This window comes from Hemiscyllium ocellatum, chromosome 26 (assembly GCF_020745735.1).
Source record: "Hemiscyllium ocellatum isolate sHemOce1 chromosome 26, sHemOce1.pat.X.cur, whole genome shotgun sequence".
NCBI lineage: Eukaryota > Metazoa > Chordata > Chondrichthyes > Orectolobiformes > Hemiscylliidae > Hemiscyllium > Hemiscyllium ocellatum.
In genome coordinates this window covers 29,929,681-29,956,879 of record NC_083426.1, presented here as the reverse complement: position 1 = coordinate 29,956,879, position 27,199 = coordinate 29,929,681, and the positions used below count along the sequence as shown (strand labels likewise).

The following is a 27,199-nucleotide window of genomic DNA, read 5'->3' as shown; positions in this document are numbered from 1 at the left end:
AACGATGACCAGGGGCAATGATTTTCAGTAGCAGGCAGAAGCTTTGGTAGAGACTTCAGGAAAAGCCTTTTCACCCAGATGATGGTGGCAATCTGGAACTCAATGCCTATCAGGGTGACAGAAGCAGAAACCCTCATAACATTTAAGGAGGATTTAGGTGTGCACTTGTGATACCAAGGAATACAAGACTAGAAAATGGAATTTGAATTGTTCGGTGCTTGTTTTTGACTAATGTATACGTGATGGGCCAAAGGGCCTTTTTTCTGTGCTGTAGATGTCTATTACTTTACAAATCTGAGCAGGTGTGTTTAAGGTGTAATTTATAAAGGGATTGGAATTTTAAATTGTAGTGTTGCATGTCAATGATTTATAATCGTTCACCCGTAGTTAGGTCCTAATTACATATAACAGTATTCTTATTCAGTATTGAAACTTGGTTCAGAAACCTAGATGTGAAAACCAGGAAAACTAGGGAATTGGGCGCACTTGTTTTAAAATGTTTAACTTTCGTGACAACTCAGAAATAGTAGGTATTTGATTTTGAGCCCTACTCTAGTGAGATGTAGCACACTGCAAAACACTTAATGATCATTGATTTGATAGTACAAACCTTACATTGTGCTCAGCAATTTGAGCGTAGAGAATAAGGTGATAACATGACATAGGTCACTTCTCACTGAGTACACATAACCTGAAACGGGTTTGCAATGAATCTAACCCACTGTCAGATAATATCTATTCGGAGATGCAGCAACATGTTGCTAAATCTTGGAATAATGTAATCTCAAAAATGTAATCTTCCCTATACATCAAATAAATTGTGCTATTTTTGCCCGAAGAATGCATAGAAAATCTGTAGATGTAATGCTTCCCTCCTCTGCTAATATTTTGGCATGCCTCACATGTGTTTTTGAATACTTTGATTCATCCCTGGTCAATACATGGATTCATGTGCTAGCTGTCTTTTATGTTCCATTCCCTTGTGGCTTTAATCTAACAAGGTCATGATATCTTGGAATCATGCTTTTGGTACTAAATTTAATTTCTTTTGAAAAAATTACTTATTGCCTTATACAAGATCATTAAAATCTAAAATGAACAACTTCCTCAAATATTCTTTAATACTGTCAAACAACGATATTTTGTAACTCTTGTAGTTTCTCATCCTTTGCAGTTGTTGTTTTTAAATGCACATATTAGCACTTACCAAAGTGTAACAAACCAACCTGGAGAATGATGTTTGCAACTACAAGCTTGAAGACATTGTGTAGATAAAGAAAAATATCTTGGTCTTTGTGTGCATTTTGGTAAACTGCCTAATATGTCTGATGTAACATCCTTGTACCTAGTTATATCTTGCTTCAAAGTCATATCTTTGGAGATCACTGATGGATTTGACTGTTTCATAGCATTAGGTGTGGTTTTAATCTCATAAATTGAGACTTAACTGCATGAGAAAAAGCGCTTGATAGACTAGCAAGTGTACGCTGACTGCTAGGTGAGTTACCATGGACAATGCACCATAGAACAGTTAATTGCCAAACTTTTAACATTTAAGCTGCATGTGCACACAGCCGCTTGTGGGCACACATCTGCTCCAATGCTCCATACACAGCAACAGGGATTGAGCATGCCAATTGGGGCACTGACTTCCACTTTCAAAAGTTACTGTCACAAACAGGCCTCAAAGGCCAACGCAGTATGAAAGTTAGAGGTTCTTTTATCATTTTAAAGTACAAATCAAGTGACCTAGAATTAATGTTCAACATCGCATACATAAATATGAACCACAAACACCAATTTACAATAAATACAGTGAAAATCAATCCCATGCTTTAGTTAAAGGTTGAATCCAAGAGCAAAGCGAACAGTTAAAAGCAAAGGCAAATTGCAAAAAATAAAGGGTGGATGGGGAAGGAAGAGGTGCAAAACCAGAAATTGAAATACATACTGCATTATGTTCGGTTTTTAGTTTTGGAAGTAAAGATCTGCAAATCAAAATGGAAGGCAAACACTTAGTTATGGACTGAGGTCACCCAGGGATACCTTTACTGAATTACAACTGAGTGAACAACATGTACAATTCCATTTTATAGGTCAAGCAACAGATAGCCCTATTAAAAAGGTCTGAATACATTGCTTGCCATTGGCAAGGAGGGGCTTCACAGAATTAATAGATCTGGTCTATCCACATGAGAAAGATCCATATAAAAGATCTGGAAATTTCTCAAAGACCAGTTCAAGGTGAGAATTAACTTCAGAAATTAAAGACCCCCAACTCAAGTCATAGATAGCAACCCCAAGAATCTTTTGGCAGTTTGTGTGAAGATGCCACAGCAAAGGCCAAAAGAGAGAGTTTGCCAAAGAGGAACCATCAGAGAGATTCGTTAAGACAGAAATTCTCTCTCATGCAGCATAAATTGGTGTTCCTTTTGCATTTTAATATTCTTGTAATTCTGTCCTCAAGACTGCAAGATGAAAGTTTCAACAGCACATTTCATTCTTAAACAATACCATTTAATTTGCAATTTGTTGATGACAGCGCTACTTGCAGTATCCGAAAAGACTACCTTGGATCAAGCAAAACCTAGAAGTTTAGAATATAGATTGAATGTGAACATCAATAAAATAAAAACAATGGTGATTAGAAGGAATACATTAGAAGAAACTATTTTGAAGTTCAAAGTGGATGGTGCCACAATAGTACAAGTAAAAATAGTTTATCTGTTTAGGTCAAATGATTTAAAAACAAAGGATGGTCAATGCACTAACCAAATTAAGAGGATAGTGGTGGAGAAAACTTAATTTGTGAAGCTGAAAGATATGTTACCAACAAGAAAATCCAAACTTGCAACCTTACTTGCAAAAAAAACTAACATGCTACATAATGGCCTTGATTTACCAATGGCCAGGTAGTTGTTTTTGCAGCAAATATGGGAGTTACACATTAGAAAACTGCAGAATTCCCAGCACAGCAGACTCTGCCCCAAAGAATTGAAGATTCTGGTGGGCAACTATTCTTGAAACTGTCTTACATTATCCATCTAAAATCAGAGATTCTGGAGGGTCCGCTTGAATTAAGTTAATAATTATTGAGAAAAGGTTTGGAGTTTGAAAACCTAGTCTAATTCCTTGGTAAGTTTAACAGACCCCAACTCATATTTACCATGAAAGTAACCGCCACAAAATGCTTTAAAATTGCTAGAAGCTGAACTGACCATACCCCACCCCCTACCCTCAAAATTATATGAAAGACCTCCAAGGACCCACCAACCCCACCAGACACACTCTTCCCATTGCTTCCTGACCAAACACCACAACTACTCTGCCCCTGCACCTGACAACACCCTCTCGGACTTTACATAATCCCATCCACCACTCCCCTCTCCATGCCAGGGGTGATATCCCTACTTGAAATACTCCAACTTCCTGACACACCATTCACATTATATCTTGAAAACCTACCCACGTGCACCCTAACTCCACAGTGATCTTACCAACTTACCCTTTCATCAGAGCTGTCAAAAAGTGTTTGCACTGAAAATGGGGACATGGTTTACCTTCCTCCCACTATCCTTTACAATGATGGGTCTGTTAAATGTTAGGTAATCTCCACATTCCTGAAAGATCTGTGGTTGGAATTTCCTTCCAGAAATAAAAAGCATTGGCTTAACAGGGAAAAGGTACAAACTGAGTGACATTCTGACTGTGAATTTACTCCTTGGTTATTTGGCCCAATATCTATTTTCCTGCATGCCTCAGAAACCTGGATAAATCAGGATAGATCTTTGTAAGAAAATAGAGGCCTCTGAAATGTGTGTGCTAAGTCATATGCTTAAAATCCATATACAGACCAAAAGATAAATGAAGAGGAGCTTAAAATTAAAAGAGCAAAACAAAAGGTTAAGAACTGACATGCAGAAAATGAAAGCAACAGAAATCAGAAGGCAAAGCAGAGGTTGCAGTGAGGGGGAACAACCCAAGTATAGCTGGATGGCAGATAGGGAGAAAAGGTGTTCTCTATCTTTGTCCCAACTAAATCCATGGCAGGATGGTTTTGCCTATTCACCTTCCCCAGGTGGGGTCCCTGTGGGCAGTTAATGCCAACATTAGGGTCTTATCCTGGAATCACTAGAATTCACCCAGAGGTGAACAGGAGAATCACAATGCCAGAAGCCTCAAAAGTAAGTGCTGGGTTTGCTAGTGAGCGTCCAAGGTGGTGTCCCACATTCAAAGACACAGTGCGTGATTGAGGAACCCAGTACTGGGAATGGGGGTTCCCTGCTGAAAGCCACCACTATTGCCATTGCTGCTGAAACTCTCACTTCTCCCAATCTCCAAATCTCCACAGCTCCACCTGAGGCTCCCCCTACAGTCATCACTAATCTCTGGACTGGTCTCTCCAATAGCCTTGTCTTTGGATGGGTTTATTACCAGGAGCAGCCAGCATCACCCCAATGCTAAGCAGTGAACAGATGTCAACTTCTGATTGGCAGATTGCCAAAAGGTGTCAATGGAGGGCAGTTGGAAGCTCTCCAGTTGGCTGACAAGACTTGCATTACATTCTGCCCATTCTGTGGTTCCTCATTTATTTCTTTAGGAATGTGTGCAAATATTACGCATTGCACATAGTCAGAGGCAAAACTGTTTGTTCAATATTTCCTTCCATAGATACGCTCTATTGGGGTCATTCCATTTAAGTGCAAAATCTACCAAAGTGGTTTCATTCACTTCCACAAGCTGGGACAAGGAATGGGAAAGAAAATCTGACTCCAATGTTGCATGAACTACATTGTCCATTACAAAATATAAACTCACGAATCAGACTGAAATGATAATCTCTCTCGTGGGCCCACAATTAGATTGGAAAGAAATACTGTACCTTAAAAATTTACTTCACGTGTAGAAAAAAAACTTTAAAATTATACATTAAAAAACTAAGGCATGAAATGTTTTCTTTTAAATTGGACCATTCCTTACAGAAGTCATAATAAAAAATGTTAGATTTTTCTTTAATAAAGCATTAATTATAGCAGTGGAATTTTAATCATGCCTAAGAAAAATTGCAAGAAATTAACAAAAATAAAGAACACAGAATTTAGTAAATTTTCACATAACAACAAGAGACTCTTAAACTAGTAGATTAAATACTAATTGCAGAAAATGTTGAGATAAAATGATAAAATCATAGAAAGTACTACTGCAGCAGCGATTGCTCTTCGAGAGAAGACTCATTAAATTCATGCCAAAGGAATCACAACCTCAAATGAATCACAATACATTCACATTGTTAGGTATGCGAGTTGGGAAGGACTAACTGCAAACAAATGAAAATTGTTTAAAGCAAAATTTCCTGGGAAACATTCAATGACTCACTATTCCAGCTGCAAGTATGTGTAGTGTTTTAAATGCACTATAAAAAGTAAACTGCATACTACTACATTATAGATTAGCAATTCTCCACAAGACTGTCAGGAATTGTCATTAGACAAAAAAGTCATCAGCCAAATTAAATTTTCAGGAATCCACTTGCTGTTAATTTATACTTAAACAAAGCTCGGAATTCTTTTTGAATCACAAAAAAACTGCCTTCCACCTTATTATAGGAAGATGGTTATGGTTGCTGGATGTCAGTCATCTCAGCTCCAGGACATCTCTGCAGGAATTCCTCAGGGTAGTGCCCTAGGTCCAACGATCTTCAGCTGCTACATCAATGACCTTCACTCAATCATAACGTAAGGAGTGTGGATATTTGCTGACAGCTGCACAATGTTCAATACCATTCATGACTCCTCAGAAGCAGTCCATGTTCAAATGCAACAAGACCTGGACAATATCCAGGCTTAGGATGACAAGTGGCAAGCAACATTCACGCTACACAAATGGTAACAATGACCATCATCAATAAGACACAATCTAACCACTGCCCCTTGACATTCAATGGTGTTACCATCACTGAATCCCCCACTATCAACTTCCTGGGGATTATCATTGACCAGAAACTCAACTGGACTCGCCATATAAATACAGTGGCTACAACAGCAGGTCAGAGGTTAGGAACATTGTGGTGAATAACTCATGGACTGACTCCCCAAAGCCAGTCCACCATCTACAAGGCACATGTCATGAGTGTGATGGAATATTCTCCACTTACTTGGATGCGTGCAGCTCTAATAACACACAAGAAGCCATCCAGGACAAATCAATCCATTCGATTGGCACTACTGTGGGCAGCACGGTGGCACAGTGGTTAGCACTGCTGCCTCACAGCACTAGAGACCCGGGTTCAATTCCCACCTCTGTGGGAACTCCACACAGACAGTTGTCTTTCTCCCAGTGTCTGCATGGGTTTCCTCCAGGTGCTCTGGTTCCTCCCACAGTCCAAAAATGTGCAGGTTAGGTGAATTGGCCAGGCTAAATTGCCCGTAGTGTTTGGTGAAGGGGTAAATGTAGTGGAATGGGTCTGGGTAGCATGGACTTATTGGGCCGAAGGGCCTGTTTCCACACTGTAGAAAACCTAATCTAATTTTCAGCTACTTCATCAATAACCTTCCCTCCATCATAAGGTCAAAAGTGAGGATGGTCACCAATGATTGCACAATGTTCAGCGCCATTCATGACTCCTCAGATACTGAAGTAGAGATAGTGTCCCTATTTGAGCCAAAAGACCCAGGCTCAAGGCCCAGAGACATGTTATAAAATCTCAGAGCAGGTTGTTTAGAATATAAGAGAGGAGTTAGCATATTGGGGAAAAATGAAATTGGATTCTGAAAAGGTAACAAGGCAGTTTATTCCATCAAGGCACTACATTTTTAGATTCTGCTTACACGATGCCAATAATAATTAAAAGTGAAGCAAATTACATCTTTTAGCTACAAAATGTAAAAATATTTGACCAAACTAAACATGTTAGTCTCATAAATTAAGATATCACCAAATATTTTAGATATTTTTGAATAGATATTACTAAAACTTCTGCAAGTTGCATACTAAGATTATATTTATAAATGCATTTCCGGATATGTAACCTAGCACTGTAACAAATTCTAGATCTGCCCTGGTTAATTGTTATTTTCTAGCAGGGTCTGGCATCAGAGACCAAAATGAAACATGGGAACAGGTAATAATTATGTTAATTAAAAAGGGACAATTGGGCGAGAACCAGTTGTTATAAACAGTTTTAAATCAACATGTTTAAAAATGTTACAATATATCTTGGAACAGTTGGGATTTGAACACAGACTTTCTGGCTCAGAGGTACAGACACAATCACTGGACCACAAGAGCCCTCCCACGTGTTGTACGTATTATATATGAGATCTCAAAAATGGGAATAAGTAAATTGTATGTTGAGTCTTGTGATGTACGTAGAAATAAAATTATGGTCTCTGCCTAATTTTTTAACTTTTGCAATAATATCAATGGGTCCAGAGACATTGCACACTCCATGCTGTCTATCCATGTCAATCAGGGGAGTGGGCCATAGTCAGCCCAATGAAGGTGAAGATGAGGGCTGTGGTTATCACATTAGAGGCAGCATGCTGGGATACAAAAGAAGATTAATTATGAAGGGCGGAAATTTGAGAGAGATGCAGATGTAAGTGCCATACAGGAAATGAGTTACTGTGGGAGGGAGAGAACCACTGAGGTCATAAGCAACTTGACCTCAATAGAGGTTGCGCAGAATGATGAGCCGTAGGCAAAGTTGGGAGATGAAGCTGTAACTCAGTTGTGAGGGAATATCTGGAAAGTAAGTATTGATGGACTTGACAAGGCATGCAAGGAATTAAGAAACATTAAGATTTGGGCGTGGCCCACAATTATCAGGCAGAACCTGCGATACTTGCAACTGTATTCATTGTTTTCCATATTCCTGCAACTCGTAAATTTGCATTGAAAATGGAAAATAGCTGTGATCCTATCTGAAGTGGACTGAGAAGTGTTTTTTTTCTTTCTAAGCAATTGGACTCTGAGGCCTTTGAGGCAGCAATTCCATTAACCAGGCACTTTCACAGTACATGATGAACCCAGCTGCAATCATGGCACCTTGCATGTGACATGCACGCACTGTCCAAATATGTGGGATACAAATCCTAGTCACAAGCAAACTTGACCATATCATTGGTCATTACAGATTGGAAATAGTAATCTCTATGAAGCAGGCATCATTAGAGTGGCACATGTCAAAAAGATCATTCAAGATCTCATTGGCATAAGAGCTGATATCCTGGCTGACACTGTGGCTCAGTAGTTAGCATTGCTGCGTCACAGCACCGGAGACCCAGGCTCAATTCCTCCTTGGTCTGCATGGGTTTCCCCATGTCTGCATGGGTTTCTTCCAGATGTTCCAGTTTTTCCCATAATCCAGGGATGTGCAGGCTAGGTGGATTAGCTATGGGAAAAGCAGGGATACGGTATGGAGGTGCATCTGGATGGGATGCTCTTTGAAGGGTCAGTGTGGATTTGATGGGCTGAATGATCCAGACGTAGGGATTCTGCGATTCTATCCTGTCACCTTGACTTGTAAATAGTCATCAACAAGCTCTTATATGCAATGCTCACCTTTCTAAGATGAGATGGGGGGGGGGTCAGAGGTCAAGGTATCAGTAAATCAAGCAACATTTACAATCTCCTTCTGTATTTGTGCAACATGCCTTTGCTGCATCCATTGGAATAAAGATCCCCAAGCCAAATGGTCCACATTGAGGCATTTCACAGCCCACCCTGGAGTCCTACATGTTCCACTGTATGGAGGAACATGCTAACCATCAATTGAGATTGATGTGAATGATGATTGCTCACATTACAAAGATCCTGTTCAGTTTCTTACATTCCTCACACAGGTTCATTGAAGTGCAAACAATAATCCAGCCAAAGCACAGGTTATCACTGTTATTGCAGTGCAATGAAGGCGCTGAGAAATTGAGGAACAACAGAGGCATTAACAAGCACAATACTAGCAGCATCCTCCAGTGGCTGCCTAACAGCCTCCACATGAAGGCATTGCGACTGAAAGTCCTGTCAGCACAAGAAAGGGAGACAAAGAGGCCCAGCTGTCATCTTGATGTTATCTCCTTCAGATAAGTAAGGTACAGTGTCATCACACACAGGATGTCCCAGGACATTATCACAGAACAATGGCGGCTATTGGAACAGGACCTGCAACATGAAGGAGTTGGTGGCCATCCTACAGTGAGTGACAAGGTGACAGCTGCAGTAAAATTTATGCTGTCCCCTTCCAAGGGGATCTGTGTGAGATCTCACAGCCTCAAATCTACAAATTAATGAAGGCTGTTACCGATGCAATTTGTGTCAGATCACACCACTTCATCCGGTGTCCTATGAAGAGGACAACACTGCAGCCAGGCAAGAGACTTTGCCAACAGATAGAGTACAGGGTACATTAACTGTGTACACATTGCTTTGAGAGCACCATTTCATAACCTGCAACTGACTTCATAAACTGTAAAATGATTCCATTCTGTCAATGTGAATGACAACCTGAAAATCTGTGCCAATTATCTGGGAAGCTACCTACATCTCATGCTCCTATTTCAAGGGCTGGGTGCCACAGAAAGCTGGTCACTCAGAGACAAGGGCCCCTGCAACTATGGCTGAAGATTCTCTTTTTCAACCATCTAATTGAGATGAAGCATAGATTCACTGCAACGCATCCTCCAATTAGGGTAAATGGAAGCTGATGACTGATCTGAAGTTACAGGTATGGTACTTGGATTGATCTGGAGATGCCTTGCAATGTTGCATAATCCTAGAATGCTGCACTCTGCACAACTGGAGGAGGTAAAGAGAGGATGCAATGGACGCTGAATTAGGAGAATGGCTGCAATTTTCCAAGGAGGAACATCATCTTCTGCATCATAGGTGCAACCATCCAGACAGGACTTAACTAATATTCAATCTCAGTAAACGTAAGCTGGGTGAAGTAATCACTCATTCGGCTGTTTAGTTTTATTCATTCAAGGGATCTGGGTGCCACTGGCAGGCCAGTATTTATTGCCCATCCCTAATTTCCCTTGAGAAGGCGGAGGTGAGCTGCCTTCTTGAACCACTACAGTCCACATACGGACAGTTGTCCCACAACGTCATTAAGGAGGGAATTCCAAGATTCTGGCTCTGCATCAGTAAGGAATGACAAAAATTTCCAAGTCAGGATGGTGAGTAGTTTGGAGGAGATCTTCCACGTGGTGGTGCTTTTACGTATCTGCTGCCCTGGTCTTTCAAGATGGAAATGGTTGTAGGTTTGGAAGATGCTATCTAAGGAATCTAAATTTCTACAGTCCATCAGACAGTACACATTATAGCTGAGTGTCAGTGGTTGATGGAGTAGATGCTTGTGGAGGCGGTGCCGATCAAGCAGGCTACTTTGTCCTGGATGGTGCCAAACTTCTTCAATGTTATGACATGGAGGTGCTGGTTGTAGACAAAGTTAAAAATCACACAATATCAGGTTATAGCCAACAGATTTACTTGGAGGTACTGGCTTCTGGAGCACTGCTCCTTCGTCAGGTAGCTAGTGGGGCAGGATCGTATAAAGCAGAATCTATAGCAAAAGATCTTGTGTTATTTTTTATTCTTGAGTGTCATTAGGGTTGTACTCATCCAGGCAGTTAGGGAGCATTCCATCACACTCCTGATTTGTACCTTGCATATGGTAGACAGACTTTGCAGAAGTCAGGAAATGTGTTGCTCACTGCAGTATTCCTAGCTTTTGACCTGCTTTTGTAGCTGCTGTAGTTATATAGCAATTTCAGTTGAGTTTCTGGTCAATGGTAACCCCAAAGATGCTAATAGTGGGATTCAGTTATGGGGATATGGTGATGATTGCATTGAATGTCATGTGGTGATGGTTATATTGTCGTTTATTGGAGATGGTGATTGCTGGCATTTGCCACCTATCAGTCCAAGCCTGGATAATGTCCAGTCTTGGTGTATTTGTACACGGACTACTTAGTATGTGAGGAGTCATGAATGGTGCTGAACATTGTACCATCATTGGCAAACATCCCCACTTCTGACCTTATGATAGAGGGAAGGTTGTTGATGAAGTAGCTGAAGATAGTTCGGTCTAGGTCACTAGCCTGAAGAACGCCAACATTGATGTCCTGGAGCTGAGATGATTGATGTCCAACAACCATGACCATGTTCCTACATACCAGGTATGACTCCAACCAGCAGAGCGTATAGCCCTAATACCCAGTTTTCATCAATTGCAGTTTTTCTACAGCTCCTTGATGTGTTCAGCTCTTCCATCACTGAGGATGGGATACTTGTGGAGCTTATCCTCTAGTGAGTTGTTTTACTGTCCACAAACATTCACAATTAAATGTGGCAGGTCTACAAAGCTCAGAGTGGATCTGTTGGTATGGGATCGCCTAGCTCTGTCGATCTCTTGTGGCATATACTGTTTGGCAGACTAGTCCTGTTTGGTAGCTTCAAACAGGTTAACACCTCAGTTTTAGGTGTCAGTGCCAGGAATCCCCTGAACGCTCAGCAGTGGTGAATAATTTTGCAGCTAGCGAGAGGCAAGATATGACAAGCGGGGTGCTATAGAGGTATGGTGCACAGGTAATGAGGTGAATTTTGAAAAAGAAAATTGATGAGAAATCTCATAGGACTCACAGACATAAATACTTCATAGACTGGATTGAAATTGGACAGAATTTCTGGTAAAATTCAACTTCACCTGGATTAAAACTTGCACTACCCATTCTCAAGATTGGCACGTTGTATTTTCTATGCAAAGGCAATGGGAATGATTTACACTTTACATTTAGCAATTTCTGTCACCATCCATCCCAGACTGAATATATGCTACCAATTATTCCACTATCCTACACACATGCAAATTAAGAACCTTGTATCATCTGTACGTACTACAAATATATGATCATCTAAAATTTAAATATCCAAGTGAGAATGATTTTGCTGTACTGTGCTCTACATCAGACTTTTTTTTCAAAAAGTGGAGCCTAGCCAATGCTTATACATGAAAAAAAATTAGAAAAGTTCATGACATGCTCTAGTTTTAAAACCATAAATACTACAAATCAAGAATATAGTGACAAATCAGCAAAACGTATTGAGCACATTATTTGAACCAGTCACCGTTATGTACTGCATTCAGGGAACTTCTGCAGTCAGAACATAACCTTTGAATGGAAATGGCTAATTTTCTGCTGCATTTCAAACTGCATTCTGAGCAATTTTGACAGTTCCAGTTTTAATTGTCTCGTTTTCTATCACCTACTATCTAACTAGGTTACAATTTGCATTATCCACTTTGAATTTTTCCCCCAAATTACTGTAAATGGAAAAGCTGAATTTATTAATCTTCTCATCCATCAAATGCTGTCTTAAATGCATGCTTGAATAAGTCCCAGTATTTTAGCATGCCAAGGCAAGAAAAAAAAAAGCACGGTTTCAAAACATAGGATTGTAAGTTTGACATATTCCGAACTGTCAAAAAACACGTAGTAGAAAGTGAAGATTTCTGAACTCCAGCATCTGCATCGACATTTCGGGCATAAGCCCTTCATCAGGAATGGTGAAGGGCTTGTGCCTGAAACACGATTCCTGCTCCTCGGATGCTGAATGACCTGCTGTGCTTTTCCAGCACGACACTCTTAACTCTGATCTCCAGCATCTGCAGTCCCCACGTTCTGTCAGAAAACACATTAGGCTTCTTTAGAAAAGCTGGAAATGAAAACTAAAACATCACCACAAATTTAAATTTCAAAAGATTACCATCAAATATATTATTCATGAGGCACATTTTTTAACAAGTTATGACAAAGTTTATAGCAGTCCCCTTCATAAGGTGAAAATCAAACATCAGCGATTCTTGCACCTCAGTTAAACAAATCCTGAAGTTACGATCATAGATACCTCTATTCATCCACACAACAAACTCTTATAGTCCACACTTACCATTTCAGCATTGAAATGAATCTAACTTGCTCCATTTGTCCATCAGGTGAAAATGAGAAATACTTAGTAAAGTAAGCACTTTGTACATTCAGGGGTGACTGAGTTTTTAAAAAAAAAGGTATTCCTGATGAAGGGCTTTTGCCCGAAACGTCGATTTTACTGCTCCTCGGATGCTGCCTGAACTGCTGTGCTTTTCCAGCGCCACTCTAATCTAAACCCTGAGTTTTTAAAAAGCATATTAAGTGATAATTATTGACATAACCTCTTCAGGTCTACTTATTTGTTTTTAAAAAGTGTGGAATTTCATTCCATCAATAGAAAGCTAGTTTTGAATACTTTCTAAAACTGTTATTCAGACTGGTTCTTTTAGCTCTGTAGCAACATCTATTTTTCCCCAACCTTTACTACGTAGTCAGAATTGCATGTAAATTAAATTTCTATCCCCTGTATTTGGAATACTCGTCAAGTGAAATTCTTCAATCTTATTCAATTGGTTTCCTCCCACTGACATGTTGCTGCAGGTTTCCTGTAGAGGGTGCTATCTGCTAAAGCCCACAAAATATTTACAGGTGGAAATTGGGTAGATGGATGAAAAGCAGTGTTCTTTCATCAATCACTACATAGCCCAGACTGCTATATCCATTTTATACTTGTCTATGTATTTTTCATTTCAAATCTAAGCCATCCAGAATCCAAAATGGTAAAATTATAAACTGACATTTTAGTTATAGCCCCTTCACTATGCCACTATCGTGAAGTCGCTCATGCATCAATTTTCCCTACATATTTAAATGGAGAGGAATGACATAATGCTTCAGTACAGAAGGATCTGGGTACAATATACATGAATCACAATAAAGGTGTACTTTGCTGGAAGTACAACCAAAAAATTAAGAATGCAAATAGAATGTTGCCTCTATTACAAAGGAGATGGAGCACACATTAGGAATTGTACAAAGCATTGACAGACAGCATCAAGAGTATATTGTTTTGGTATTCTTATTTAAAGGAGGATTGCATTGGAAACCGTTCAAAGAAAGTTCATCAGCCTGATCTCTCAGAAGGAACAGTTATTTCATAAGGTTGAGCATGTTATGTTTATACTCACATGGAGTTTAGAAGAATGAAGGGTAAACCCTCTGAAGCACAAAAATCTAAGGGGACGATGTTTCTGCTCATGGGGCATAATTTATTTTTTGAGGGAAAAAAAGAGGAGTGTCAGGGTCATTCAATTAAGAAGGAACTTCCTTCACCCTGACAGTAGTTAGTCTTTTTGAATTCTCTCTGACAGAGAGCAGTAGAATAAATATTGAAAATATTCAAGGCCTAGTTAGATTTTTTGATTGAAAAGGGTGTTGGGGTTATGGGGAACAGGGTGGAAAGTAGAGTTAATGCCACAATCCCATCAAGGGTAATCATATTTAAAGACACTGCAAATTGTTCCCCCTTTTGATCCTATTGAGGCAAGAAAACTTTTATTGCTCTCCCCACTTCAATTTGCAATGGGAGTTTTCACTGATGAAAATGTGTAGCCATACACTCTCAAGATTTTATTTGGATAACAGTTAAAAATATTTTAAAAATGAAAACATTAAAATATCATGTAACTATACAGCTTTAACTGTTTCAGTCAATCTAATTCTCAATTTCTTTTGCACATTTCAGAAATGATATTTATCAAATAAAACAGGCTATTTCACTTATACTTTGCAAGAACTTTGTATTCCAGTATTTTCACTCCACTTCCTGATACCATATTTATATATTTCATAAATCTATGCAGTTACAAACTCAGTGCATCTGCTGATTTTAACCTTTTTGTTGCAAATCATTTGCAGCAACACATGATGAATGCTAGACATAGGGTTGGAACAGAACCATTTTCCAAAACTGTTGCACTTTGTTCCAGAGACACTCTGAGTGAATAAGAGGTAAACAGGGCAGAAAAGAGTAAGTTATGAGTGGATGAGAGTCATTGAGTGCAAATGCTGCATGTAATCATGACAGTCAGACTATTAGCCAGGGAGATGCAGTGGCAGAATTAGTGTGATTACATATGAGGAAGCAGAGACAAGAGGGAGGTACTTCCTATCCAGGAACACGGATGATCATCAACGGGTTTCTGGCATTGCTGGGAATTTTTTTGCTACTTGAAATAACATGGATCCCACTATCTGGTCAAGGCTGACAAAGTCTGTTAGGTGTCTCTTTTACCACTTCACAGCAAAGAAGATGGACCTCCTCTCCTCCACTTCATTCAGCAGCATCTCCAGGTTAGTTTCACCGAACCAGGGTATTAGCTTCCCTTTCTGAGACACATCCTTTCCAAAGCATAGCATGATGGGGCAATTCCTCATCTGAAGGCTTTGTTGTGTCCAACTCAGATTTAAATATGGGGTCAGTGGCATGAATGGAAGGAACCAGCAGTGGTGGACAAATCCATCTCTGCTGCCACATCATTGTACAAGAAGGACACCATAATGCCCAAGTACACAATTAAGGAAGTGAGCAGAAGACTGCTCAAGCACAAGTTGCTATGGGCCATGAAAGGAAACACTTCATGAAACTCAGCTATAACAACAGACAGCCCAAAAAAAGGGAACATACAGTTTTTTAACTGTATCAATGTCAGCTTTTCCTCAGTGGTAGCACTTTCTAATTTATAGTGGCTGTGAGTTTAAGTCTCACCCCAGAGGCTTACATTGTGGCACTGCTGAGGGAATGCCCCATAGTCAGAGGTATCCTATCCTTTGAACGAGATGTTAAACCTGGTTTTCACGTGGTCGTAAAAGATCACACAGGACTTTTCAAAGAGCACGTGACTGTTTCCCGTTTACCACTCTGAGAAAAAGAACAGGAAATGACATCAACACAAGAAATGATACCACCAACCCAAAGAAATCTAAACACAAATAGAAGGCTGGACCATAACACTAGTGCTTTACTGGAGGCTCACTGATATTAACTAGTATGGTGACAAAACATCTCAAAACAAACCTTCCGACTTAGCGAGCAAATTTACATCCAGAACTGTTTCCCCATCTTCTTGCCAACTTTTGTCACTTATTTCAGTGGAAACAGTTTTTCTGGTCATCATCCCATTGTTGATTATGGGACCTTGCTCTGTACAAATTGATCAACATTTTTGTCAGCTATTCAAAAAGGATTTAATCGACTGGTGAGCACTTTGTGACAACTGGACACTCACATGAGCCAAAGTTCTTTTAATGGATAACACCGTAACAGCAACAATTCAATCTGGAAATAACTCCTTCTAATTCATTATTCACTATGTGAATAACTATGTGTTTCTAACATTCTGGGTATATTTTAAACAACTTTAAAATAGCATTAAAACTGCCAAAGTGTGTTAAATGTTTGTCCACAAATATTGACAGTCATCTCTTAATCTTACATTCTCAGTAAGAGTTAATAATAACTGATAATCATTATCTCAGAAATATAATGCATATTCTATCTTTTGCCATAGCAGCCTTTGCAACACATTCCATATGACATGATTTAAATACTAAGAGTTCTAGTTTTATGGACTAACTTGTTTCGTTTCAGTTGACATTAGGACTTCAGCAAAGAAAAATGGTGTACATATGAAATTTTCATAATGTGTCCACTTGACTCATTAATTAAAAACAGTATTGCAAGGCTTTATCATGCCACATTTGCATTGGTAGTGGTCAATCTAACCTGAACATTGAGGTGATGTAACTTTGATTATCAGCTGATGAAATGTGATTATGAATTTAAAAATTGTACAATTTTGAAAAAAAAATCACAAAAGTACAGCACCCCGGTACATTACGAAAGCAGACTGACTACACAACCATTCATTATATATGAAATTGATACCAACATATTAATTGAGCCAGTATCTGATCAGAAATGAACACAATTTTAGATTAAATTCTGCTTGAAATTCATCGTCCTTTTCAGCCATAACGAAGAAACTCAACTGTCACATTTAAACATCAAGGGGGCACTCAGACATTGATGTATATTGGGAATGCACCTTCTGCGAAATATGTACACATACCTGGAACCAGGGCACAAATATAATATCAGATCTCAAACTTCTAATTATAAACAAACAGGCTATTGTTATAAAAACAAGAAATAGAAGCTAGATTTGGCCAAACTGCCCTTCAAGCCTGCTCCACGGTTCAGTAAAATCTTGGCTGACCTTTTGCATCCACTCTTTCATCCTATCTTCATATTCCTTAATTCCCCAAATTTCTGTGTATCAACATTCTTTCGTTTCATACAAGTATTCTGCTTTTTCTTAGTTTTATTAAAGTGGATAATTTCACATTTCCCCGATTGTACTCTCTCTGCTATTTATTTCCAAATCATTTAACCAGCCCATATTCCCTCACATTTGTTTTTGCATTCTCCTCAGGGCTTACTTCTCCCCCTCACATTTGTAATAAATTTACATAATGGTCTAATCGGTCCTCCATTAAGTGATTAACATAGCAGGGTACTCTCAGTGAATCACAGAATCTTTTTAGTGTGGAAGCAGGCCGTTTGGCCCATCAAGTCCACACTAACTCTCCACAGAACATCCCAACCAGACCCATCCCATTCCTGCAATGCTGCAATTCAAGCCTAACTCACCCAACCTACACATCACTGGACACGATGTGCAATTTAACATGGCCAATCCACCCAATCTGCACATCTTTGGACTGTGGGAGCAAACTTGAGTACCCGGAGGAAACCCACGCACACACGGAGAATGTGCAAATCCACACAGACAGTTGCCAAAGGGTGGAATTGAATCCAGCCCTGGCAGTGTGAGGCAGCAATGCTAACCACTAAACAAAGGTGACACCCACATTGAAAATTTGTATTGACCTGCTAACAGTGAATAATTTGATTATCTGAAGTTCAAGAAAAGCTAAGCAAAATAGTGTTTGACTACATTTGATCACCAAGATAAACTATATTTAATGATAATCTCATGAGTTGTACAATATTTATAAAAATATAAACTGCATGTACTTACTCTACCAGCTTTAGAAGTAACTTTGTTCTTGCTTCCTTTTGGTCTTCCTCGTGGTCGTTTTGGAGTTGGAGCACCAGTTGGTTCCTTTTAGGAAGGCAAAAAAGGTTTTCAAATAAATTTATGGCACACTTCATATTTCTTCCTACACCCATTAGACTTACACCCCAAAAACTCACATCAAAACATGAAAGCTTAACTGTCTAGGCTGAGTACTGCTTCAGAGATTTGTATGAGGATTGAGACTTTCTTAGCCATCCACTTAACTACAGCAAGGTTTTCACTTCAACAATTGTTCTCCGTGTGTAAACTCCTGATTCAGCACAGGCATCATTAGTGTCTTAAGTGTAATCATCTTGGGTTAGAAGAATAGGGAGACCCGGATTCAATTCCCACCTCAGGCGACTGACTGTGTGGAGTTTGCACATTCTCCCCGTGTCTACGTGGGTTTCCTCCGGGTGCTCCAGTTTCCTCCCACAATCCAAAGATGTGCAGGTCAGGTGAATTGGCTATGCTAAATTGCCCCTAGTGTTAGGTAAGGGGTAAATGTAGGGGTATGGGTGGGTTGCGCTTCGGCGGGTCGGTGTGGACTTGTTGGGCCGAAGGGTCTGTTTCCACACTGTAAGTAATCTAATCTAATCTAATCTAATAATATGAGGAGTCTTCTGGTTCTTTAATTCTAGAGTTTTGCATCTAACTTACTTTCTCTTCCTCTTATTCTCAGCCACATTATACCAGAAGTACAAATTAAAAGTTCTTCAAATCAATGTTGGGTTGGGTTGGGTAGGTTGGGGGTTTGTGGGGTGGGGGGTGAGAAGGTAAACTCTTGGAAACAATGGGACGAAGTTTTAACTGAACTCTATTTGAAAGAGGTGTTTTTTCATCTCCATCCTATTTGTACTACAGAACTACCCCGAAAACCTACTCACCCCTCTAATAAACCTGTTGATCCTCTACTTTCTGATATTTTAATCTCTATTAATGTGGTCATTTAATCATTTACTGGAAGCAAGTTGTTTATATGTAAATCAGTTCAGAGAGAAGTATAATTCTTAAAAGTTTTGTCACTCCCTCAAAAGCACATTGACAATCACAATAATGCAATATTAAAAAAGGACTCATTTACTAACAAACTCTCCCATTGAGAAAAGGAGAAACGTACTAGAATGTATTGCTACAGTCAGTGTTTACTGCAGCAAAAATAAGTTCACTCCAACAACAAAAATGAAATATCTGATTCTCCAGAAAATTAACCTTCCTAAAATATAATCATCTTTATAAATAGATGCAGGGTCTTTTTTTAATAATATGATCTATAAGATAGCTTTAAGCACTAATTAAATAAAGCTTATAGACACAATCAATATATTGTGAGGGTTTGCACTATAGCAGATAAACAATTAAACAGCTACATGAATATACACAAAAAGTCAATACTCAGATTGATCTCCTTCTCAGAACTAAGTTAATCTTAGAACGTGCAAAATTTGACAATCTGGGACTTCACTATACCGTGGTAACTGTCTAATCGCTGCTTATCCCTGTTTTGAAACATAATAGTTGCAGAGGTGATGAAGCTATTTGCACATCTATTGATAAAATTTCATTCCCCTTAATAGAAAATAAATTAAAAACCCTCATTCCTGTTTAACAGGAATTGAAGGTAAATAATTCAGAAAACATCAAGTCAATAAGACGTAGGAACAAAAGCAGCCATCAGCTCTGCACCACCATTCGATCTTGGTAGATATATTTTTCAACCCTATCTTCCTGCATTCTCCTGTATCTCTTGACCCCCTTATGAATCAATAAACTAACTATGACTATGACTCTGTCTTAAATATACTCAACTTGTTTTTCACAGCATTCTACAGTAACAAGTTCCACATCCTTTGGCTGAAAAAATTCCTTCTCTCTCAGTTTTAAAGGATCATTCTTTCACTCAGACTGTGCCCTCATGTCCTTGTTTCTCCTACTTGTGGAAACATCCTCATTACATCCACTCTATCCAGGCCTCGCAGTATTCTGTAAATTTCTATGAGAAACTCCCTCATCCTTACAAACTCCACTGAGTACAGATTCAGATTCCTCAATAGTTCCTCATATGACAAACCTTTCATCCCCAACATCATTCTTGTAAAACTCCTCCAGAACCACCCCCCTCCCCCCTCAAATGCCAGCATATCCTTCCTGGATATAGGGCCTAATGCTGCTCACAATATTCTAACTGTGGTCTGACCAGAGCTTCATACAGTCTCAGCAGTACATTTCTTGCTCTTATAGTCTAGCTCATTTTGAAATGAATGCTAGCATTACATTTGCCTTCCAAACTGCCAAATGAACCTGCATGGTAATCTTAGGGCTCCCAAGTCTCTTTGTGCTTCAGATTTCCAAAGCCTTTCCCCATTTAGAAATTAGTTTTTGCCTCCATCCTTCCTGCCGCAGTGCACAACTTCACACTTTCCCACATTGTATTCCTGTGACAAAACCTATGACAGCACAGAGCCCCAACTGAGACCTGTTTGGGCTGCAGCCATTAGCAACACGCTGACGTCACTGGGGGTTGGGTAAACGTCGCCTCTCATTGGACCGGACTTCCAGCTGATTGTCAGCCAGCTGGACCAATCGGCACCCGGCGACCTTCGGCCGCTGGCCAATCGTGGCAGGGGAAGAGGCCCGGACTACCGGTTCACAATGGTTTAAAGGTCTCATGTTGCGCTGGTGCTGAAAGCAACATTGTAACAAAGGCAGACATCGAACGTAGCGGGCTCGACTGTAGCGTATTCGAAACAACCCAAGACAGCACGATCTGACATCCACTCCTCCCCACCAAAATCAAAAATACTTCGAAAGTCGCGCAAATAAAAAAAAAGGAGAGAAATTTTAAACCAGCTGCCTTACAGCCAGATGGTGCTCCGCAACTCGGAGCGATTGTAAAATTGATCAATTATTTTTTTTAAAAAAAACAACCTTATGCATTTTATATGCAACCCCAAAATAAAGTGCCGTTTACAACAACAGTCGTAACTTACGAAGAGATGTTAGCAATCGGACGACTAGAGGTGTACATGTGATGTGAAAAAAAACTTGCATTAAAATCCAAAATCGTGGGTCGGTAAGAGAAAAATGCAGTTTTGAAACGCAAGGTGATCCTGTTAACTTAAAAGGAGTATATTTTGTGTTTTACGCGTGTACATTCAAGTCTAACCAAGTGGGGTGAAAGTGTGTAAAAGTACAGGTTTCAGTGAAAACGTGTTGAAAAAATGTAAATTATACATGTCATACTTGGGGTTGCTTCCTGGGTCTGCCGCGTCCTCTTTTTGGTGTGACATCCTTATCCTGTTTTACAGCTAAAGGCTGGCTGGGTTTTGCACCTGTGTCACTCATCGCTATTTGTTTCTGCAAAAAAAAAGTTACTCAATTAAAAATAACATACCGATGAAGATTAAGCTGTTTCACTCCAGCAAATATAAAACTTCCCACAGTTAAATCACCATGCAATAGAAGTACTACTAGCTTACATTATTATACGTAAATGGAAAACACTCACAAGTATGCAACGCCGTGAAATAGAAACCCCTTTTTGCTGCTTGATCAAATTGAAACTAAAGGCTGATGCAAATACAGAGTCCACATATACAAACACACACACAAGGCCTGTTCCTGTACTCGATACCTACCCTGAATGATGATCACACTGACTCTAATAACGGCGGCTGGAAGGAAACGGAGAATGAAAACACACACACACACACTTGGCTCAGATCCAAAGGCGGGCAATACTATAAACAGTAACGGTATATTTTATAAAAATAATACTCTTTTAAAATTCCTAAACAATATCAAAGCAGTTGCCACAGCCTGAACCGAGTTACATAGCAGCAAAGCAAGTTCTGATTGGATCCCATCCAGCAGGTTATTATACAGAATCCTCCTCAGGGATGATCTATCCACTCAAATATGCACGCTCACTATTAATATTTTCATCAGGGATCCTTTTTAGACAAATTATCACTATTTAAAATATGTTGCAATGCTTCTGTTACGCATGTCGATGTTCATAGGTTTATATTTTGCGGCATCACATGCTCTGGGACTGGACACGAGTTGTCACCTCCCACCAGCCGGCGAGCCTTTGATCAGAACAGCCCTAACAGCAGTCAGACTATAGCCCGTCCTCTTTGCCTGTTACTTTCCCAAAATTGGACAAGTAGTATAAAGTTAGCCTGAAATTTAACGAACAGTTTGCCCACATGCTTTCTTTTTTGAGGAATGTGCGAGAACTGCACCAAAATTTGCCGAAGAATGTCATTTAGTCATCTTCGGACTCATTTCAGAGCTCTTCTCCTAAGGACCCCTTTATTTTCACTGTAGTTGCCTTTTGGAGGTTCAGATGCAATTTTCTATACTTAAGAATAACTTGGATATTCAATATGTGAAATGGTGTCAACAATCGACTTTAATACTACATCGCGTTTTTTTTTCTCTTCACATTAGTTTTCTTCCCCTTTATAATTTGATTGTTCTTTACGCATTTTATTTGTCATGTAATGTGTGAATCACTGGCTGGGCCAGCACTTATTGCTAAGGTAGTGGCGAGCCACTTGTGGTCCACCTTGTTCACAATCTTCAGACTTGGGTCTAGTATTTTCACAAAAAGATTCTAAATTCAGAGCTCTTCCAGATTTTCTGCAACTTGCAAAAAGTCTTAACTGTTATCTTTGGAGTGGCCTATATTAGATACCTTACTGTGTAGAAAATCACTGTGTGCACACATAATCATTCTTGAATGAAGTGTATCCTTTACTGCTGAAGTGGCAATGGTACTGACAAATGTAATATAGGATGAATCTACGGCAATTTTCCAGAAGTATAGTTTTGATAACATTAAAGTATAGTTTTCAAGTTCAGATAGTGAATAAGTTTAGCTTAAATTGTTGAAAATGCTGTTTTAGAGAGTCCAATAACTATTTGAAGTCACCATTTTAAATAGTGGGCTTTTTATTTGCCTTGCAAATTCGTGGTAGTAATGTCTTTGCGTTTCATGATTGTCATCTATCACATTAAAGGAATAAACTCTGCATGGAACTTTAAATAGAACTTTTAAATAGTGTATTTAGATAATATTTAAATAGTGTATTTTGACCACTGATTAAAGATATACTCAAAATATTACCATTCTTTCAGATGCTGATAAGTCTGTGCATCACTCATACTTTTATTGTTATTTTGACAGTCAGTTTTTATTTCTCAGTTTTTGATTTTAAATATTGATTTTATTAAATATTATTATTAGAAATTCAATTTTTGAATGGTAGACACTTGTTTCTAAAATTATACTTTGATTGTTAGCTAAAAACACAAATCCACATGCTATCATTGTGCCTTGCTTTGCTTAGTCTAGCAAAAGCTATTGAAATGAATTTGAATAGATAGCAGTTTATAGGGTTGGAGAAACTAACATCAACAAAAGTAATTCTGTTTTATTCTCTGGTAACCAATTTTACTTATAATACACCACAATTTACCATGGCAAGGTATCCAATAGCATTCACAGTTAGACAGACTTATCTTTGCATTTCTTGGCTTTTTAAATGTGTTATGCAACATGTTAAGTTGAATGTGCATGTTAATAACCTTACAACAAGGGAAATCTGACATTTGGAAAATGAGTGAACTGGATGAGGAAATATGAATCTCCTTCAACAATCAGATGAAGACTGTGAAATTAGAAGTGGAGTGATAGTGTAGGAATTGTACGTTAGAGTGGGTGAAATTAATGGAAAGTCAGTGACAGAAAAGGAAATAAAGAGCAGGAAAGAAAGTTTGGATTGAGAGTGGAAAAAAATGACAGAAAGGAAAACTAATACAAATGAATACCTGAAGGAATGAGTCTTCACGTTTTCAACTGTTAAATTTCAGTGTGAGCATTGTTTATTAGCAGTCATTAACAATTGTGCCATGGATACTTAAACTTGTAATTACAGCACGTTACTTTCAGTAGTGAGTTTAGTCTATGTCTATTGCATAAATACGGAAACATTATGATTTGCATGGCAAGGAAAACAACAAAATGCCATTTTCATGAATCTACTGGTTGGTCAGCACAACATGGAAAATTACTTCAGCACTGATCTCCATGACAATTTTAAATATGTTTTGAATTCCTTTGTACAAGCTAGACATGGAAACATATAGCATTACAGGAGGAAAAAAGCAGAGAAAATTAGATCAAAGTTATGCATACATAAATAAAAAAGCAATATCCGAAATATGTTGTTCATGTTTTTATTTTTATTTCTTTTCTTGTTGCTCACGTCCACATGTTGAGACAACCTCTGTTTTAAAGCAGTTCTGACAGCTTTAAATAGTTAAAGATTTGAAATAAGTTCACTGTTGCAGGAATGCTGCTGTCCATGGTATTTTTTGGTATTAATGCAACCTTTTCCGACAGGAATGTTCAAATCACAATGAAAGAATTAAAAAACAACTCCCTCTGGTAATGCACATATGTTGGCAGTAATCCAATTAGCCAGATTCAGTTGCAAACCATTTGTGTGAAATATTGCTATTATAAAAAAAATGTTATTTGGTTTTTTTTGAAATCACACAACTACTCTGGATTACATAACACATTTCATACAAGTTGTTTTGTCATTTTCTGTTTAAACTTGACTTCCTAATCCTACACCCTTGTTTATACAGGAAATGCGGTCAAATAACTGAGTCATGTCTGTACTTGGTAAAGATTCTTATGCTAAATTAGAAACATAAGAATTTGACTTTTAAAATAGTTAAATATATTTGTTTTTTAACAATATACTAGTTAGTCCTGTGCCAAAACTATGGCTTTAAATGTGTTCATTTTTCAAATAATGCATTGATTTTTCTTGAAAATAGAAACGTATAGCATACTGTTCCATGCACATGGAGAGAACAGGAAGCTAATTCACAGCACTAAATAGTTATATAAACAAGTAACTACGACAAAAGCTTGCAACCACAGCAGACAGCTGACCATATGTAAACAATTAGAAGTAAAGTGGCTGTCACGCTGGAATCTTTATCAGGCTTTGTGTTTTGCTGAGGAGTGATTTTTTTTATGGTATATAAATAAGAAAAATGAAATACACTATTTAATGCCAAAATTTTGGTGCAATGTTTGTTTTTCCTACTTTTAAATTATTTCAAAAACAAATTGATTCCTTTTATTACTATAAAATGCTAATATTTAAATATTTGTAATGTTATGAAATAAAACAATGACAATTCACTAACAATGAAACAGACTTTGCTTATTTTATGAGGAGATTATTATGTCCTAGATTTTGATGACGCACATCCAAAAATGATAGCTATTTGGTCTGCATGTTGACTTGACATATTTCTCGCATTATGTTGATATTTTATATCGATTTCACATAGGCAATATGTTCAGATCAGTCATTCTACCTGGGGAATACATGTGTAAAAATCCATATTCTGCTATTCTATATGAAAGATCAAGTTTTGTTACACTATTCACTAATTCAGACTTCAACAAAAACTGAATGAAGTGCCATGTTATAGACTTGCCCATAGAATAAAAGAAATAGCAGCTTGGATTTGAAGGTAACCAAGAGACAGGAAACACAGAGTAGAGATGAATAAACATTTCTCAGACTGGGAAAATGTATACTGCAAATTTTCCCAAGGGTCAGCACTAGGACCACTGTTTGTGTTGATTTACAGAATGAACTAGACCTAGTCAAGGAGGACACAAAACTTGTAAAGTACTGTGAATGGTGAAGATTTTAAAAGAACATAAACGTGATGGTGTAACAGACAGATGTGAAATTTAATGCAAAATCAGAAGTGATGCATTTGGGTAAGAAGAACAAGGAGAGGCGACAAAAATTAAAGGTTTCAATATTAGGGAATTGCAGAAAGGAATCAACTAGGAGTAAATGTGCACAAACATTTGAAGGTGGCAAGATGGTTTAACAAGGAGTTCAAAAATATGCAGTATCCTGTACTTTATAAATAGATGCATAGAGTACAAAAGCAAAGAAGTTATGATGACTCGTTTTAAAATATTGATTTGGTCTGAACTGTAGTAGTATTACATCCAATTCTGGACACCATATTTTAGCAGGATGTAAAGTCTTTGGAGAATTAGCAGAAGAGTTTTACTGGAAAAGTACTCCTGATCATGTACTTATACTGAAGATACATTGGAGAAGCTGGTGTTCTCTTCAGAAGAGGTGATGGTTGTGAAAAGGTTCAACAGAAGTGTGCAAGATCATGAGAGATCCCGATGGAATAGTAGGTAAAAATAGTTCCCTTTTGTGGAAGTGTCAAGAATCAAAGGGCAGTAATTGAAAGTGATTGGCAAAAGAAACAATGGTGACATAAGGAAAACCATTTTAAACACACCAAATGATTTTGATCTGCCTTTCAACACTAAAAGCATCTAAAACAAAAATAATTTGCAATGCAGTGGAATTGGTCTAAGTGATTTGTTCTTATAGACAGACAGACAGAACGAGCCGAATGGTCTCTTTGTCCATTGTAACTGTTCTATGAATCAATTTATTCCAAATTTCTTGAAGATTAAATTAAAACTTCATAGTATATTTCCCAAATAAGTAGAATACAGATAGTGCCTTATCTTGAGCTATTAACATTTAACTTGCCATGGTGTTCCTCTGTTAAAAGCTTTTAAATTAAATTTCTAATGTTGTGCGTTAAATGGATTTGGTGTATGGAATATATATTTGGAAGATGGTGGTCAAATGAAATGTTAGAACTTTAGAACACCATTTTAACTAATGTCGTATTTCCACTCAAAGATTATGCATGTTACAAAAGTTGAATACATATAGGATATCAATTTGAGATTTAACTCTGGTTGGTTGTCTACATTTATTCAAAGAAAACAAATTTTGATGTCCATTTAGACAGGATCCAGAACTTGTCTTGAACTGCATAGAATCTCACCCTCTTCATTTTCTTCTTTTAAATGCACTGATAGATTTTGGTTTAATAGCAACACTCTCACATTAAAATCAGAAGGTCATGGGTCCAGGTTGAACCACAGCACTTCAGCATGTAATCCAGATTGATACTCTAATGAGGCAGTGCACCAATAGAAATGCACTAACTTTGTACAAGTGGTTACGTTTTGAATCAGCTAAAATCTTTTAAACTGAAATTAGTTTGTCCTCTCAAAAAGATATAAAAGATCCTAAA

At 38.3% G+C, this 27,199-nt stretch overlaps 1 protein-coding gene across 4 annotated transcripts in view; it reads right to left on the bottom strand.

Annotated features, from left to right (window-relative positions):
• The window catches only part of LOC132828279 (high mobility group protein HMG-I/HMG-Y-like), a 105,137-nt gene extending 81,269 nt beyond the window's left edge, over positions 1 to 23,868 (bottom strand). The window contains exons 1-3 of one of the 4 annotated variants that reach the window (XM_060845254.1): positions 23,849 to 23,868; positions 21,254 to 21,367; positions 17,972 to 18,055 (exon numbers count right to left, since the gene is read on the bottom strand). In XM_060845254.1, the coding sequence (XP_060701237.1) occupies positions 17,972 to 18,055; positions 21,254 to 21,355 (186 nt within the window). In that variant the 5' untranslated portion in view covers positions 21,356 to 21,367; positions 23,849 to 23,868. Of the gene's footprint in view, positions 1 to 17,971; positions 18,056 to 20,284; positions 20,373 to 21,253; positions 21,368 to 21,518; positions 21,554 to 21,648; positions 21,953 to 23,848 lie in introns of those variants that run through there. The other 3 variants (XM_060845252.1, XM_060845253.1, XM_060845255.1) reach the window with 3 other exon arrangements.
• Positions 23,869 to 27,199: the final 3,331 nt, after the last annotated feature.